General features: G+C 39.6%; 1 protein-coding gene across 3 annotated transcripts in view; it reads right to left on the bottom strand.

Annotated features, from left to right (window-relative positions):
* The window catches only part of LOC146367917 (guanine nucleotide exchange factor VAV3-like), a 55,099-nt gene that overhangs the window by 9,491 nt on the left and 26,362 nt on the right, over nucleotides 1-19,246 (bottom strand). For all 3 annotated transcript variants that reach the window (XM_084912063.1, XM_084912065.1, XM_084912064.1), the window contains exons 16-25: nucleotides 17,663-17,764; nucleotides 17,092-17,183; nucleotides 15,381-15,424; nucleotides 14,372-14,396; nucleotides 12,859-12,989; nucleotides 9,053-9,118; nucleotides 8,788-8,822; nucleotides 8,530-8,646; nucleotides 3,200-3,287; nucleotides 2,566-2,695 (exon numbers count right to left, since the gene is read on the bottom strand). In XM_084912063.1, the coding sequence (XP_084768189.1) occupies nucleotides 2,566-2,695; nucleotides 3,200-3,287; nucleotides 8,530-8,646; nucleotides 8,788-8,822; nucleotides 9,053-9,118; nucleotides 12,859-12,989; nucleotides 14,372-14,396; nucleotides 15,381-15,424; nucleotides 17,092-17,183; nucleotides 17,663-17,764 (830 nt within the window). The remainder of the gene's footprint in view (nucleotides 1-2,565; nucleotides 2,696-3,199; nucleotides 3,288-8,529; nucleotides 8,647-8,787; nucleotides 8,823-9,052; nucleotides 9,119-12,858; nucleotides 12,990-14,371; nucleotides 14,397-15,380; nucleotides 15,425-17,091; nucleotides 17,184-17,662; nucleotides 17,765-19,246) is intronic.

Raw genomic sequence — 19,246 nt, 5'->3', positions numbered from 1 at the left:
CAGCCTTGCATTCTATTTTCTTTGCTATGAGGTGTCTGTTTTGAGATTGTTGTTGTTTTGGCATGACATCTGTCTTTCCACAGAGGCTGTTTACCAGACAGAGAATACGGTGCCCACTCTAAGTCTGTCTATGGGGGTGGACGACTTAAGGCAATAATAATCTATCCCAGAATGCAATGAGGCAGCGGCAGGTCTGTCAAGAGTTTTTCAGAGACAGCGGCGCGGTGAATGGCAGCAATGCACAAACACGCCTCTTGCAGAGCTGCTTTGAAGCTTGATGCGCTAGGAGACCGATGCTGACAAAGGAGTGAGAGGGACAAGGATGTAGCAGAATTTTACATCCGAAAAGACACAAAGGGCTAACTTTGACTTTGTTCCTGTGTTCAGTTGCTTGCCTCTGCCACTCTTGCGGCAGCTATGGTTGTTTACACATACACCTTTCTTTAAGTTAAGACAGTTTACCTCCAGCTGCTTCCTGCTCTTTTACATCAGATCATATTTGCAAACTTTTCCCACTTTTGCGGAAACAGTCACGGTCTCTCGGTTGGACCAGGGGTATCCCCCAGGTGTGTGTCAGCAGGCGGCTGTCACAGGTTTTTTTTCCACAGCAAGCCCAAGTAAAATGTCATGTCCTGTCAGGAAAATTGTGAAGCCATCTCAGAGCTGAGCAGAGTGCGGAGTGTGACGTTTGGAGTAGCAGGCTCCTGGTGCTTGCCTCGGGCACTGGGCTCTAACTGGGACCTCGCTTTCCCAAGCCTGGTGAGCTGCAGAGGCTCTTTTATATTTCTCTCACTCGCTGTCTCTGACTCTCTTTTGTGTTTTCCTCTCCTATCTCTCTGACTCCACATCCCTTTGTACTCTTTGCATCTATTAAGATGCAGTAAGATGTATAGGATGAAAACATACACAGATTAACTTGACGTACAAATGTACACAGAATAAATAACAATTACAATAGAAGTAGATCACATATAGGTGGTCTGTTTTATCAGATCTCAGGTGGCCATGAATGTCACAAAATCAATGGATTTTAATGTTTTCTTTTTTCAAATTAGTCATCTATAACTGTGAGTCATTTACAATGAGGGTAAAATCAACATAACAAGAACAGCTATTAATAGCCAGCGTAAATCATCATCATAATCATCCAGATTACGTATCCGGATGCATGTTAATACAACGTATCATCTTTTGCACTGCATTCTCTGTCTCGCCTGTTCTCGCCTTCTGATGCTGTTATTCTCCGTCTCCGGGCTTCCTCCAAATGTCTATCCACATTTTCTACTTCTATTTTCTACTTTCTACTTCTAGTGTATGCTTCCTTCTTCACTGAAGACAAACTGAACAAATAATTAGCACAGAATCAATTAATGAAGTCATGTTTTTTATATTCTTCATTTAAAACCTAGATTATACACCACCGATGATACAGACAAGGACAGCTGGAGACCCAACTGCTGACTACTTCTTTGAAGTCCGCCACCTGGGGCACATGTGTAGTTGTTGTACTATAATGTAAATTCTCTACGGAGTAGTCTGTGCAGTCACAAAAAACAGGCAGGCACACCGACGGTCACATGGACCCTCGTGCTCGCTGTCTGATGACGAAATTTACGTCAATGGGACCCAAGCGGACCATAACAGGCTTACTGAACATATAATTGAAAAAGTTCATGCTGGTTTTTATAGAAAGGTGTCAGAATACAAAGTGCAATGCAGTTTGTTGTGTGCAATGCAGCATATTGGTGCTACATACAACAACACACCTTCAGGGGTCTAGTAAAGTCCATACGTCAATGGGTCAGGGCTGTTTTGGCAGCAAAAGGTGGACCAATACAATATTAGGCAGGTGGTCATAATGGCATGCCTGATCGGTGTACTATTAAATACACCGATCAGGCAGTTAAATCTTAAATGACACGAGAAGACCAACCAAGCAAAAAAAAAAGAGGTTCGAAGATAAATCTGCTGCTGTCTATGCTATGCTATTCCAAGGGGAATCATGTTAGCTCATTATGCTGAACTAAGTGTTTCTAACATGTCTCAAATGTTAGGAATATGACAGCCTCGGGTATCAAGACAGAGGTATTAGACACTTAAGTGTCTAATAATGAAACAACTGCTTTGTCAGCATGTTTTTATATATATATATATATATATATATAAAGCAAGAGTGTATAGTACACTGACTTGACTGTAATGTAAGAAACTGTGTAGTAGGTGAGAAACTGATTCCAGCAAATGGTTTTGGGGTTTAGTGTTTTATTGTGTCTATGAGATGGCATGGGAAATATAGACCACTGACTGTATCCATCATAAAGACAGGTCTAAACTTCCCAGGGAAAAAAAAAAAAAAAAAAAAAAAATACTACTCGCTTTGCTTTATCTGACCTGGTCTGTTGTAGCAAAAGTCTGACCCTCTGGTCCTCCAAACAGGTCAAAACAAACGCTCAGAATATCTTTCAGCTACAACTGGATAAAGCTCTGATCTGAACTTGGAGCTTTTCAACCTGTCATACAGATACCATCAGGAAAGGAACCTGAATGTTTGCAAAGCAGACTTACCACTCCCGACCTTGGTAATGGCCGTGGGCACGTTTCCATTGGGCTGTTCCCTGTAGGGGTGCTGTAGAGTGGTGTCGAGACTGCTGAAACCCTCCTTTAGAGAGTGCTGTTGGTAGTATTCCACCAAGTCCTGTGTCAACCACACAAGAAAACAAAATGTACCCTAAGCACCGCTAAGCCATAAAAATATAGACTGTATAGTGCACAAGTCTATAGAAGTGAATGCAAGGACAAGTTGAAAGGTTAGCTGCTCATTATTCTTGACAGTACAAGCAATGCAAATACAGAGAGTATTACAGAGAAAGTGTCCATGGGGCAGCGTACCACAATGTATTTTTTTTTTTACACCAATGTCAAGTGCAAGCACTGAATAAATTTGAATATCAGCTGCTGCGATACAAAGCCACAGCTTTAAAGCATGTCCCTGTGGCTTTCTAAGTGGGTACAAACATGTCAAAATAAACCAGTGGTAGTTATATAATTTTAATTTTAAAAAGTACATTTTTACTTGTATGGAAATTGCATTTTTCTCAAGAGAGGTCTGCAAAAATAGTGGAAAGTCAAAATGATTATGCTTATTAATGCTATAGCAGATTGTACGCTGCAAAAATCCATAGAAAGATAAAGCCATTACCAGCACAGTTTTGAACACCCGACTCTCGGCGATGTAAAAGCCTCCATCCTTGGTCAGAATCTTAATGTGCTTGACTTTATCATTGAACCTGTGGAGGATGAATAAGACATGGGTTGTTAATCAAGTAGACATGCTTCTGCATCAGTCCAGTCTCTATGATGAACTGTCACTAAGGTCTGTCTGTGCTGAGAGTTGGTTACTATGCTGAGCCAATTTCTATCTCTTACCAAAGCACCGTATAGTCAAAATTATGCTAGAATTAGACTGATCCTTTTGTTATAATTCACAAAAAATGTAGAAAAACTAAAAAATGAAGCCAGGGGCTTTGTTCGGTGCTGGCTTTGTTCAGTGCTGCCAAAAATATGTTGCCTAACCCAGCTTTAAATACATTAGCTGACACAACAGTGTCACAACTGTGCTCAGGGTTAGACAACAGTAATTATTTTACTCATAAATTATACTCTATAACAGTTTCTAATCAGCCAGTCACAAATAGACAGAATAACAAGAGTGTCAGCTTTTGACAGCCACCATAATACCAAAGTACAGCGTGCCCTCTTTTTACTAAGGAATGTGAATTCTGCAATAGAGTTGCCTAATTACTGCTGCTGATTGTATGGACTTGGTGTGTTTGCCACACTGAAAGTTAGTACAATTGCATTACAACTAACTGTAAACATAACAGTTGCAATTGAGTGATATTGTGGATTAAACGACTAAATCATCACTCAGTGCTGTGCAAAAGTCTTGAGCCATCTCGCATTTCTTTATATTTTTCAACAGTTGTCCAAGGTTCATTCATTCATTCATTTTCAGTGCAGTCTTTGAACCTGACCGCTTTCAGAGGCATGCTTTTTGTTTGTATATTTTTTACTACGTCATATAACATTGAATCTTAGTCAAAGAGCAGCTGTTAAGAAGCGTTTCCTAATTAAAGGAAACAGGCTGAAGTATGGCAAATTACACAGGAACTGGACTGAAAAATCACTGGCCAGGTCTTATGGACTGATGAATCAAAACTTTACATTTTTGCTGCATAGTTATCATACAGTATGTACTGAAAAGAGTACGACAGAGGACAAATGCTACAGTCATGGCTTGGAGTTGTACTTAAGTCAAATTTTGATGATCTTGACAAAAGTGATGAAATTATAAATGTAGAAAGTATTGTCAGATTTTGATTCGGTGTGTAATACCATCTGGAAAGTATCTGATTGATAAACTTCTAGCATGACAATAACCCCGAACACACTGTCAATGCAGCAAAAGAAGACCTGGATAGAAAAAACAAACAATTGAATGTGATCTGCCATGTACTGGGCTCCCCGGGGCTAGGACCTCAACATTAATGTGATGTAAAAAGAAGAAGAAGAGCTTTAAATGTCCTTCAAGAGGCGTGGACAACTATTCCTGGAGACTACTTAAAGAATATACAAGAAAGCCTGCCTATGATAGTTCAGGCTTTGTTGAAGAATAAGTGTGGTCTCTAGCTTGTTAAAATTGGACAAACCTTTTTTTTGCCTTGTAGACTGTATTCCCGTGTATGTTTGCAAACGTTTCAATAAAACACTGCATCTATTTGAGATTATAATACTATATATAGTTATATGTTTTAATGTAGGAGTGTTTGAAGTGGTAGTGAAAGTAAGTTGGGAGTTTGAGCCATTTCCTGTAGTGTACTGTGCTGTATCTAACATGTCCTTGATATACGAAGACAGACTGAAAATCTCTCAGCGCAGTGTATAACCAATGAAAAGAATATTTTCAAGTTGCATGTACGACTGTATGGATGTACTGAATGTATGACTGTACTGTAAGTAACATGTTACTGATTTGCAGTCATAGGGTGCCTAACACACAGAGACAGATAACCCGTTTGGTGAAGGCAAGATGTTTCCTTCCCTCGTAAAGGCTCCCAAGGTGTTACACACATGCAAACAGCATTCAGCACACACACAAACTGACCGCTTGTAGTGTTTGACACCAGACAGTTCCAGTTGATTAGTAGCAGCTCTCTGTGTAAAGCTCCATTATCTCAAATGGCCATCCTGATAATGATCTTAAGCATTGAGACAGGCAATTAGGATTGGAGTGTTCAGAAACCGGCCCTGTACATCAAAGCTTTGAATGGGGAACGGTATGAGTCCACCAAACCAAATGGGCTGGAATGGTGTGTCACAGTCTGAATAGTCTTAACATCCAAACACTATTTCAGAGTGCACCCTCACTCGTTATAATCTCTTGGAGCCATCATGGCAGGTCAGAGGGACTCGATAGTCCTTTCTTTTTTAACAGAGTGAACAAGCTTCGATGTGCCCTGAAACGTATTCACTAGTTAAATGGACAGGGCTGTATTTGAAAAGAGGAGTACGCAGGCACTCAGCTTGTAGATAAAGCAGTCATTTGTTGAGGCCTTGAGGGAAGTATGTTTTATCTACAACTCAAGTGTGTTTCTAGCCATCTTTTGAAATACACAGACTGATAACTGAAGAGCATCAAACAGTGTGATGCAACGCTATCAAGTTTTCGTTGAATATACGTCTGAGACAGATGGTGAAATAGACTATACGATTCCCCCTCTTTCCCATGCTATATTCAGTTGAATAACTGTCATACAATAACAAAAATGAACTTCTACAAACTTTAGGCATGATGTGCAAATGCCGGACAAGGTCTCCTTCACCAAAAAATGTTTTTAACTAAAACTAGAAAAGTTTTGAGAATTTTGTACTTTAGCAGTGACAATTGAAAAATGTGTCTTTCAAGGAACATTGTTAATCTAACTCTATATTGTCACAATTACAGGCGTTAGAGAATCAGAGTACAAATACAAAATGCAGCTTTTCAATGATGATTTCATTCATTAAGAGGAAAAAGCCATACAAACCTACCTGGTTAAAAATGCAAAAAAGTAATCGCTCCCCTTGTTAAATAATGAAATAACTGTGATTATCTTGGTTTTTTGGAAATCTGAGTTCAATGTCATTAGCCACACCCAGGCCTGGCTACTCCCACACCTGCTGATTTACTTAAATAGAACCTGTCTGACAAAGTGAAGTAGGCTAACAGATCTAAAAAAAAAAAAAAAGCAACACATCATGCCACAAACCTGAATAAACATCTGAGACACAAAGTCACTGGAAAAGAGTTACAAAGCTATTTCTAAGCTTATAATGAGAGCCATTATTCGACAAATGGAGAGAACCTGGAAAAATTGTGAACATTCCCAGGAGTGGCAGGCCTACCAAAATTAGTCCAAGAGCACATGGATGACTCATCGAGAAGGTCAGAAAGAACAGCGTCTCAATAACTGCAAGCCTCGCTTGGCTCAGTTAAAGTAAGTTTTTGTGATTCAACAATAAAGAAGACGCTGGGGAAAACGGCATTCATGGGAGAGATTCAAGGTAAAACCACTCCACCACGAACCAATATAAACACTAAGGTTCGACTCAAATTTGCTGAAAAACATCTTGATGAGCTACAAGACTTTTGGGAAAATATTCTATGGACTGATGAGACAAAAGTTTAACTTTGGAAAGTTTGGGTCCCATTACATGTGGTATAACACTAATACAGCATTTATTAAAAACAATGTTATACCAATAGTCAAACATGGTGGTTATGTGATGGTCTATGGCTGCTTTGCTGCTTTAGGACTGACACAACTTGCTTTAATTACTTAAACCATGAATTCCACTCTCTAACACAAAATCTTGAATGACATCAGTTTGTGCCTTGAAGCTCTGGCGCACTTGGGTTATGCAGCAGGACAATGATTCAAAACACACCAGCAAGTTGACCTTTGAATGGCAAAAAAAAAAAAAAAAAAAAAAAAAAAGAATTGAGGTTTTGGAGTGGCCAGACTTAAATCAGAGGCTTTGTTTTGATGTTAAACAGGCCGTTCATGTTCAAAAACTCTGCAGTGTGACTGAATTAAAACGAATGTGCAGAGAAGAGTTGGCCAAAATTCCTCCACAGTGATGTGAAAGACTCATTGCCAGATATCGCAAACACTTGATTCCAGATTGTGCCACCCTTGGCAAATTTAGTGGATAATTACTTTTTCACATAGGGGCAGATAGATTTGGATGGCTTTATTCCATTACAACATGAAATCATCATTTTGAAAGCTTTATTTTGTATTTACTCATTTATCTATCTCTAGTACTATATTTCTAAGTACTGCAAGTACTATATTTCTAATTAATCTAATTAAGAGACCAGTGAGCTCTAACTTGACATTATTTTATTATATAACTTTATAATTATATAACCAGAGAAGGGCCAAGTTTAATTAATTGTTGTCCTTATAGAAAAGTTGTAAAATAAACCACAACAATGGCAAATGCAGTTTAGCGTAACCTTGAATAATAACTGTTGCGTGAAATAAACTTAACTGATGAAATTTAACCCACAAACGCACTAAAGTGCAAAATTAAGTAACTGTGTAAAACCATAACAAGATGCATCCCTGGATCCATTTCAGCGAGAGACAGCGTTATAAAAAAATCCCCCAGGACCAAACTCTTCAGATTTTAACCAACAAAGCAACAACAGGATTTAATGAATTCAGTTTTATTTCTTCACGCCTGTAGAGCAAACAGCGGCACTTTTTGCTGGGTGAAGGATTTTTTTTCACTGTGAAAATGAATTTTTAATTTGTTGGATGCTTGTGTCAAGAATAGAGAAATTTTTTCGTTGATAAGATGGTCTCTTAGGAAATTAGCTACCTCAGCAGTCAGCACTGATGCATTTACATACTAGGAGGGCTGGGAACAGTATGTTTTCTCCCAGCTATTTTGTCAACATTTAGAAGCTTGTTGGAAAATTAGGGTGAAAGCAGACACTTCAAAACTTGGACCAAATAGGTTTATATTGCTAGAACAAACCCTAAGAAATGTTTCTTTTCTCATTTTAGACCTTTAGAAGCGACATTGCCTTTCCAAACATTTGCAGTTCAGTATAAACTGTGACTCATTACACCAGACATGATTTTTTCTTTTTGTCAGTCTTCAGTTACTAGATGTTGTTGATTGTATAGTCACTACAACTTCTTATTTTGCAGTGACGACTGGAACACAGCATGATCTCCTTCTGCTGCAGCCCATCCACTTCAACATTTGATGAATTGTTTGTTTTCTGAGTTATTTGCATGTGGGCATTTTGTTTGTTTGAATTATTCCCACTATCCGTCTCTCGCAAGAAGGTGTTTTTGCCCACAAGACTGGTGCTGACTGCATGTGTTGTGTTTATTTCATTTTTATTTTTTTTTTTTGGTAAAAGAGTGAAAAATGTTGGAGAAAATAAATAGAAAGCAAGATGTCACTTACTTTATGCTGATTGCATATTCAGTGCACTCTTTACTCCTGTGCCGAATCAGATACGTGCTGTTTTCCCGGTCCAAGAGGGCGACCTCAGCTTGGCATCTTTCCATAGGCCCTGCAAACCTCAACATCCATAAACAGCTACTGTAATTACACTGATCCACTCACAATGCATTGTCATAGACAATGTATAGCCAACATTATCTATAATCTGGAGTAAGAATGAACTGTGGCCATCCTTAGACATTTATTTTTGCCACTTACCAGAGCTGGGCAGAATAATCAACAGGTTTTGGAACCTGGCATAGAAAAATAATTGTGGTTATTTTGAGTTTTGATTGAGTCAGATCAGAGGGTAGAGGTCATTTATGTGATATTCAAGGTATATCTAATAGCTAAAATCCATCTTCTACAGTGAGAAAACTGCAATAAAAAAGCACTACATTCTTCTGCCAAAACATCAATACACCGAATGCATTGTAATGATACTAAATTTGTCTTATTGATAACAATAAACATGCACACTTACACACGGGCAAGGCCTCACAGCATCGCTTGGAAAGAAGCCAATCTTGCTTGTAGCCAGATTTTTGCCCTGCAAAGGCAACCGCTTGTTAATCGCATTATATTTGTCTGGGAGCAACTGCACCTCTCTCTCTCTCCTTCTCTTCCTTTTCTCTTCCCCTCCCACTCTTGCCTCAATAAATCCTCAGCAATTAGCACACAACAAGCACTGCATCTAATTTGTAGCCCGAGTTAATTATGGTTCAAACTCTGCCGGCAGTTAGATTTGTACTGCATCAAAACAAGAGCCTCGTTTAACACTAAATAATGGATCTTATTCTGGTCTTTGAATATCCAAACAGCGTGAGCTCTTGGGTTGGTGCTAAAGACTCACAATTGCATTTTAGCTAACCCGCCTGAAGCAACAGGCTTTATGTGAAATCATTAATTCCTCCAGCAAACATGGAGTAACAGACTTTTGTTCTCCAGTTAAATAAACCAATTTGGTCAAACAAATTACTTGTTTTTTTTGGGGTTTTTTTTGTTTTTGTTTTTTTACATAGACTTGTCTCTACTTGGATTGTTTAGTTTATTGTATAACCTTGTTTCTCTATTATGTACATTGTCTGGCAGACAGTAATAAGAATATGCATCAGCATTAAGCTGAAGATAATCTGAGTTTCCAGTTCCAAGTTAGAGGTCAATTTGAAGTCCATTGAGCCAATCTGAGAAGACGTTGAGTGGTGAAGGCATGTGGAGCTCTTCATTCGCCTTCCTGCCCCGTTTATGCTTTCCTACTCACTCCTCCTTATTAGAGTATAAAATGCTTTTTGGGACCGTGCAAGCCCCGAAAGTAACTAGATTGGAAAGCAAATCTTTACCCATCTCTATGATTCATTCTGTGTAATAACATTTCATCAAAGGTTTTTTGAGAGCCCTTCTCTATTTGTTATGCTTTCGATAAGCGTATGATAAAGATTAAACTTATTACTCTGTTGGCATAAACAGGCAGGAGCCAAGGGATCAAATGAAATTACAATGATTGATTGTATTGTTCTGCCAGTGGGATGGGGGATAATTGCCTTCTGGGTAACAGGGGATATGAATTCTCAATGTTCTGTAATTCCATCCTCTGGCGCCACGGGGGACATTGGAGATTAAAGATACCCTGTGGAGTTTTCATTGCAAGCAAACATGACTTTGTTAGGATTCAGGGTTTCTTTCCAAAATGTAGTGTGTGACCATAAGACCTCACAAACTTACTGAAAACAAAACCTTCTATTCCTTCTTTTATTATAGGTATCACAGACCTCTTCTTCAAATGTAAAAAGTAACAGAGGCAAGAAGAAGAAGAAGAAGAAGAAGAAGAAGAAGAAGAAGAAGAAGAAGAAGAAGAAGAAGAGTCTTTAAAGCGATCGACATAGTGTTGAAATGAATGAGCATGGTTAACTGATCCTTGCTGCATGCAGAATGCCAGATAACCAGAATGGCCCAGAGGTAAAAGTTCCAGAGGAATTTATCCCATGGAAAACTAGGCCCACATCATTATTCAAAACAACCACCTTTAGCTGCAGTAACTCAAAATAATCATTTCTGTGTGACTGATCAGTTTCTCACATTGTTGTGAAAGAATTTTGGTCCATTCTTCTTTACAGTGTTGATTTTGTTCAAGCATTCATTTCATCTGCTCTCCCTTATGTAGCAGGCTTGTCAGACAAAAACTTTCTCCAAGTGTGACAATATGGTGCATTTTTATGACCGAGCAACAGCCTCAGACATAAACTGGTTCATCCCAAGGACAGAACGCCCAAACACAGGGTAAAAAACAGTTTATGAGCTGAGTGCAGTGAGGAGTGTTTGGACGTCTACATAGCAGAAACCAAAAAGGGACTGCACAAAAGCATGGCACAACATAAGAAAGCCACCTTAACAGGACAAACTTCAGCTAGGGTGGCCGTAGTTCAGGTGGCAGAGAGGTGACCTCAGAGTAAAGATGGACAAAGATGGACAAAGATGGCAGATGGGTTGAAAGAACAGTAAAAAAGGCCATCTACAGCCACTGTGAATGATCAGCATTGAACACAGGTGATGGCTTACGACACTAACTATCAGCCACCTGCAACCCAGTTCTGAGATCCCTTCCCAAGTACGTCAACCCCTATTCACACTATGCCTAAGGTGACCTCAATAGCTCATGTGATGTTGGAGTGGGACAATGTCTTACAGTGGTTTCACCTGTCAGCCCCGGTGACAGGAATGACTCATGCCTTTTTTCACACCTTGGCTCACAGAACACACCTCAGAACCTCAAAACCACCTCCAACTCCCACTACGGGTTTTTAACCTGGGACTCTCCATCAGTTGTTTTGAGGAAACCTCTTGGATAAGAGGCAAAAAACCCCTAAAGAAGTCCAGTTTCTTTCTTTTCAATTTCTGAAGGCTGCCAATACCAGGATGCCAATGAATCTACACAGTCCTGATAGATGATAAACTTCCGTAAAAGAATTTCTTGAAACATGCATTCACACCACTTGAAAACGTGTACAGTCATATTACAATAAGGTTGATTACAATAGGGCGGGTGTTGATAAACCTGAAAACTGCTTGTGTAGCCGCTTCTCCCTGCTTTCATAGAGTGCTTTAAAAAATTCTGTGTCAGTGCATGTGTGGAAACCAGCTTCATATTTACACCACTGGAAAAAAATGATACAAACATAAGAGGAATCCGCTTATCAAATGCTGCTCTACTGCTCCACTGTTGGTTATAAAGTCAACAGGACAGCTTTTAGTTAAGCTATTTACATTATCATTATGCAGAGCTCAGGAATACACAAATGTGCTTTATCAGATAATTCCTGTGATTATCCCCTTCCAACATGCAGGGTTACCATGGTAGCAAACAATGCAGTGCCATCAGGTCTGTGGCATGACATTCTGGTCGCTGCTCTATCAGCTTACATGAAGTCTCATGGCATTCATGTCCTCACCCTCCACTATGTGCTCTGTCACAACAGAGAGAAACATGAAGCACAGGAAATCGGGCTAACTGCCTACTTCCAGCTGCGCTGTTGGCAAAGACTGCAGTATGATTGGACCTGTACCAGAGGCGAAGGATGAGGCTTTAGCACCAAAATAAAGCAGAGTGAGAAAAAGCTAAGGAGGCTGCCGGAAGACCCCAGATAAATCGCCATCCCTTCAAAAATAGAAAAGGTCAAATGCTCTCAACCGCTGGCTGACCTCGTGAGATGGTTGTTAATGTGCCGGTCCCCGAGGTTGCACACCACCATTAGAACGTCCTCCAGAGCCTGAGCTGTATGCTGTTTTATTGTTTCGCCGTGGCAGTCAATTAATCAAGTGGAGCCACTAATTGGTTAGATCATCTGATGTAGCCTCTAATTCAATCTAAAGAGTGAAGGAACAGCCAAATACCCCGTTTGTAATGTAACAGGGGTCCAGTGAAGCTCATACAAATCTTCAGCTGATATTTTTAATTGGAGCTGACCTCATCATACTGTCACATTTGCGGCTCACCTGATAGGACACCCGATGTGATGAACAACAACAATGCAATTAGTGATTTATAGCAAACGGCGGCCAAAGGGAGATAAATTGTTGAAGTCACCACATTAATCTACATTTTTGAAAGCTTTTCTGTCACCTAACGGAGTCATCCAGCATTAAAGGAAGATGTAACATACAGCACAGATTCAAAGTCATGACAGTGCAAAGACATTGCATGCACCACACCAAACCTAGTCAGCCATAACATGTTACTTTTTCATAGAGTCACAGATGTTGAGATAAAACAAGGTTGAGCTGAGTGACACGCACCTGCCACCAAGAGCTGTGCAAGTCGGCAAACATCAGTTCAATGATATCCCCCACGTGAATACTCAGTGGGGGCCCACACTGAGAAGAGGGGATGCCACTGTAGTCTCTGATCACAACCATCCTGGGCAAACCTAGCAGACAGGGAGCGTAAAGACATTAACACTGAAAATTAGAAACATTTTGTGTGAGTTTTTTGAGCAACATAGAGAACTAATACATTGTGATCATTCATTTTATTTAAGGGATATAAATGGCGCAGCTACATGACCGAGAAATTTCATGAAAAAGGTGCTTTTGGTTTATTGCTCAACAAGCAGACATGGGCTATGCAGTGAAAGATATGAGAAAATACACCTTTTTTTGGAAATTCAAGTGAACCACCCATTCCATCATGTTATCCACTTTCACCACTACTTACATGCCCAAAATAAATTTCCTGTATTCTTCTTACCCTGAAGGTTTAAGCACATTCTCTAACCTGATGTGTAACAGGTACATAACTGCACAATTGATGACAGTGGATTCTGTCAATTTTGATAACAGCCTAAACCATCATACTGTCACTATTCTCAAAAGCAACAATTTGCCATTGCAGGAAATTCATCTCTCTGATTCCTGAATGGCTCAGTACCAATCTTTCCACGGCATGGCAGACAAATACAGCCACGAGCACGGGGCTAAGGCTAAGACTAAATACCCCTGCCAACTTAAAAGACACAGCCACTTACTCTCTCCTGACTCACACATCTAGACTTCTCAGACGCATCTCCCTTCCAGCCACAACTGCCTTGCAAACCAGCCTGGGGAAACTATTAGCTGGCTGTGACCTCAGATGAATGGAATATCTCACATTCATGTTTTTAATAAGAACAATAAGCACAGATGTCTTTCTCATAAAGGCCCTTATGGAAATTGATTTATCACAAAGGCACAGCTCAGCAGTTGAGGCTGAGGCATATAGACTGCTGGAAGTGTTTTCCTGCCGACATTTCTCCTGCCATGGTTCTCATAATGATTCCACCCACACCAATTCATCTCGGTGCTGTCTAGAGTTTAAGCATCACGGCATGAAGTGAGAAAGAGGTTTCTGTGGTCTGGTTAAGGATTTCTTCTGCATTCTATTATTCATTGGTTATTCTTGCTTAAGTATATTTGTCAAGAGAAAACTGTTGCTGTTCATTACCTCCCTTTAAACACTGCATGCATGTGAGCAAAAGAGATTTGAGTATTTGTGCAGAAGTGCATTTCTAAGGAAGAATCTTGAGGATTTTTTGTGGCCAAAAAAAGAAGCATTTCAGTTGAGTAATATGTGATCAAAAACGAATCACAGCATTGAAGGGTTAGCTTTAAACCACCCTCTATCTGTTACAAAACTCACTCTGGCCTGTGACTAACCATCTCCTTTTCATCCTGTCTGCGTTTCTGTTCTGCTACAGAAGTGAGATGAAAGAAGCTTAAGAGGTACCACGTAAAGCCCTTAGCAGGTTCACAAAAGTGGTCAAGCCATACTGACCTGGGTCCGCTGGTGTTGTGTTGTCCTGTGAATGGAAAGAGAAAGCAAGATGCAAGAGAGAGAAAACAGCATGAAACCAAGAAAGGAAGAAAGAAATATGGAGGAAGGAAAAGATTGATAAATATAGAGGTAGAGGTTTCTTATTCCCCGTGTAGGATCAGCCTGACCTGCACAGTGAGTCACATTCTTAATACATAATTCTGTGAGTGTTCTATTTTTAAGGTGGTTAGTTAAACAATATGAAAAGTTAAAGACGGAAATCAAGAATAAATTGTTAAGGTTTCATCTTTTTAGTATAATAACCAAACAAAAACTGTAAAACACATAAATATTGTATTATTTTATCCTTGTTATGACTACAATAGATTGTCTGCAAATTATGTGAACACAATGTCTTTATTCTGCAATTGCAGTTGAAGAAGGAGAATGAAACTTGGCCATTTAAGGATATTTTTGAGGATTTTCTGCATAAACAGTTGGCTGTTACGTGCCACAGATTTAGCTATGGACTCCTATACTTCTTAATTGAGGCTCTGTTTCAAAGTTGACACATAAAGACTGCCATCTAAATAGTCAATAAAGACTAAACTGGCGAGATACACCAGCTGCTGTGATTGGACAGCTGTTACATGCTAGTGCTCTGCCTTGTATTTCATTCAAATTGTAGGCGCTACACTCTGTACAAGTCTTTCAATTAAGGAGAGTCTTTAAATCAGTGTAATGTTGCAGCAAGACGAGGAACAATAAAATTAAGCACTTAAGCAAAGTTTTCAAAAGGGAGTTGACATTTGTACACCAACATCTTTTATCAACTTAACAAGTGCAAACTGTTCACTAGTATGACCATCTCACTGGAATATCAATGGTTTACATGGGCACAAAATCCTTTCTCACTTATATCTGTCCATAGATGAGAGTGCTTTTGTGCTCGGCGCTAGAGTTCATCTGTCTCCATAATTATGTTAGCTTAAGTGTCTAAGTCACAGAAGAGAAACAGACCGGGTCTTACCTTGGGTCTCAACTTGACAGGCTCTGCAGTGAGGTGAAGAACAGCTACAGTGAGAGGAATACAATATGAGTGTGTGGTGGCTTTCTGACATGCAACCTCAACTGTCAACCTCTGCTAGCCCTCATCATGCCTCTGAATGCATAAAGACCACAGCACTTCTGTTAAGAAGGCTTGTCAAAGGCCTCAGCTAGCTTTAGCCAGCCTGTGCATTCAAGTAGAGTAAAGAACTCAAACTACAGCACCAGAATGGTGACACAGGCCCAAAACTAGACATAGGAATAAGATTCAGCAAGTACTAAATGAAGCAAACAATTATATATGTAATATATATAATTATATGTAATATAAATATTTGTAATTTGCTACTTTGTTTGCTACTTTGCTACTAATACAGAATTTAGATTTTCAGGAAGAAATAATCATATCTGTACCTTTTCAGAGGAGTAACAGTGTGTGAAAAACTAAATGGTAAATGGTCTGTATTTGTATAGCGCTTTACTTGGTCCTAAGGACCCCAAAGCGCTTTACACTATACACAATCATCCACCCATTCACACACTGGTGATAGCAAGCTACAGTGTAGCCACAGCCACCCTGGGGCGCACTGACAGAGGCAAGGCTGCCGGACACTGGCGCCACCGGGCCCTCTGACCACCACCAGTAGGCAACAGGTGAAGTGTCTTGCCCAAGGACACAACGACCGAGACTGTCAAAGCCGGGGCTCGAACCGGCAACCTTCCGATTACAAGACGAACGCCCAACTCTTGAGCCACGATCGCCCCGAACTAAGTACATCGAATTAATCGGTGGCCTTTAGAGCTACCTTTAGCAGCAATAACTTTAAATGACTGTTTTATCTCACATCATTGTGGAGGATTTTTGGCTCCCTGTTGTTCACAGGTTGAGGTCTGGACTTTGACTGGGCCAACTTCATTTCTTATTCAGCCATTCTATTGGAAATCTGCTCATGTTCTGGGGATTGTTGTCCTCTTGGATGACCCAGTTTTGGTCATTTCATCATTTTCATCAGCATTATGGCCAAACATCTGCATCTTGTCTGTCCAAAGGATACCGCTCCAGAAGTCACAAATCTAAGCCATGCTGCCATGTTCTTTTTAGAGAAAAGGTGCTTTTTCTTGTCAACTCTCCCAAAGGAGCCATACTCATTTAGTCTTTTCCAATCGTAAAAAGGTGATGTGTCTCTGAGACGTGTCTCTTGGGGTTCTGTTTTGGGTTGGGTTTGTTTTTTCAAAATTTCTCTTGTGTATTAAACAGTCTGATCTTGACCTTGAATTTGCCACTCCTGAGAAGATTGTGGCATTGTGTTAAGACAAAGATGATGAGTTAATTAAGTTCCTTTGATTAGCAGCAACTGGCTTCTACTTTCTCTCTTAATTCTTATAGCAGCAGTTTAGGTGTACTTAGATTTTTCACATGACTGTGAAAATCCACATGGCTGTAATTTTTCTATACAGTTGCAAATCTGGTACGAGTGTTTTATACCAGAAAAAAACTCAAAAGAGTGACCAAACTGTTAAAAGGACTTTCTCCAAGGAGCACAAATGTGCTCAGTCGACTTCATGGATATTTGCCTTTTAGATCTTTATATTTTGTGTGTTTTTAATCAAAACTGTGGCATGATGGTGATGACAAGGGTCACCCAAAATGTGGGATTGAGCAAAACAATTGGTTTGAGAGGTTTTTGTCTCACCTGTTCTCCCACAGACTCCCAGTCGACCCAGACACTCTTTATGAGCCCCCAGGCCACATTTTAGACAGAGATAACCCTGGTTAAAGATGCCCCTGGAGACAACACAGAATATATTTCATGTACAACAGCGCCCTTATAAGAAACACACTGACATTTAGAATTTGCTCTGAACACCCTCAAGATAAGAGGAATGGTACAGGACGTACCATTCAGCTTTAAAACTGATGATTTCTGTCAAACACTGAGATTCAGTTCAGTATCATGCTCTTGATAAAATAATACTACTAACAATTAAACTAAGCTCATTTCAAAATAACCTTCTTTTCCCCAGAAAAAGTGACTGAAAGCCAAAATATATAATGGGTCATTATGTTCCTTCATGCATTCAATGGAAAAAAGATTTGAAAGTTATCTTAAGAGAGCTATCAGTGAAATAACACATGATGGTTTGCTATCTTTGAGCTATTCATGTAGTTCGCGAGTGTTGTACACGAGTGTTCGAACTTCATCCCAAAAACATAATCATCTTAAAAAAACAAAACAAAAAGAGCTCACTGACAATTAATCTTACCTAAGCAAAAGATGACAGAAGCTGCAGGAAGTGATCCTTTCAAACGTGTGCATCTTAAAATGGTGGGAGTTGTGGGTGGCCTTCTCTGGTCGGATATTTGATCTAAGACAAAGAAAAATGAGCAAAACGTTGCTTGAACACTAAAATGAACTAGCAGCTCTGCATGGTTGTGCTTAACCAGAGCACGTTAATGCTAACAAGCATGCATGCGAATATGGTTACGATCACAATGCTACCATATGCTTTGCGGCTTTCATGTTTACCACAACCTCTATTGTAAGCTGTTTCACATATGAGTGTTCTGAAAATGCTGTAACAATCAGGTTAGAGCTTGTCCAATGTTGTCCTTCCTCACATGTAGCACACAGTAGAAGCTAGCACATGTCAGCCACATTATTACTGAAATATTCTGTTTTTTTAGCCAAGTACTGGCCAGTACTTGAATGCTGTGACCACAACATTGCCTGCACTACTGTGAAATTGAACATCTGACATACTTTGTTTGAAGAAGTCGACAGGTTAAACCACCTAAAATGGTTCCCATGCACCTTTTTCAGGTAGGCTTAAAAAAAATCCAGAGCTGCATTGAATATGCACAGCTTTAGTTTAATGTGTGAGGATGCTAATATTTGCTAATTGTCTCTAAACACAAACTACAGACCTAGAATCATGCTGCTCATATGGCAAAAAACATGTAAGGACTACGTTTGTATGAGTGGGCGTCTCAGTAGTGGGAACAATTTTCTTCCTGTTTACTCAAATACATTTCATTCTTAATAATTTCTTCATCAACTAAACAGAGAAACTTTGTTGGGGAAGAACAATCTTTAGTTTATTCCTTCAGCTGATTGAAATAAAAGCAATTTTACCTACAGTGCACGCATCCGAATAAATGAAGAGGACTTGAATGAGCCCAGGCAAATCTAATTTTGATCTGCATGTGTGCATCTGCACCATGAGAGGTGGAAACATGAATAGCAGGAATAGGCAGCCTTTCTGGAACGTGAATAAACACACAAAACATTTTTGTATTAAACACACCATCCAGAAGCCACTTAGACTGAGTGCTCCCATAAGTGAGTCCTTCATCAAAAGCCCACATCCTCTTAGGTAGGTACAATTTTCACTTTTTGAATTGGCCCCTTCTGGTGTCATTACTCAATGCACAGAGGCACAAGTCGCTGTTTTCAGGTGCAAACACTGCCCGTGCGGCAAAACAGTTTTAAACCTGGGGTGAAAATGGATAAAGCCTTTTCTTTTAAATTTTTGAAATTACACATTCAGTTTTTTGTGCCAGGGGCTTAATGGTAATGGAAGTGCAGAAATTCATATGTCACTGCATAAAGTTTAAGTTCAAGGAAAGACAGAGAAGTACTAAAACTGCACATTGTGTACTGTACAATTTGCATTGCTGGTACAGTAAACATATCAAGAATACTTTCACTGAGAAGTGTATTTAGAAAGGCCACAGCATACAGTTGGGTTTCACATATATATATACAACCCCAACAAAAAAACATTTGTTCAGTCAGAGTGTGATGTCAAAACAAGACAGTATTCTTCCAAATCAACATAAAATAGGAT

This window comes from Perissodus microlepis, chromosome 18 (genome assembly GCF_051167445.1).
Source record: "Perissodus microlepis isolate ML-2025 ecotype Zambia chromosome 18, ASM5116744v1, whole genome shotgun sequence".
NCBI classification, from domain to species: Eukaryota; Metazoa; Chordata; class Actinopteri; order Cichliformes; family Cichlidae; genus Perissodus; species Perissodus microlepis.
The sequence above is the reverse complement of the archived record's forward strand: the minus strand, read 5'-3'. Positions and strand labels throughout refer to the sequence as shown.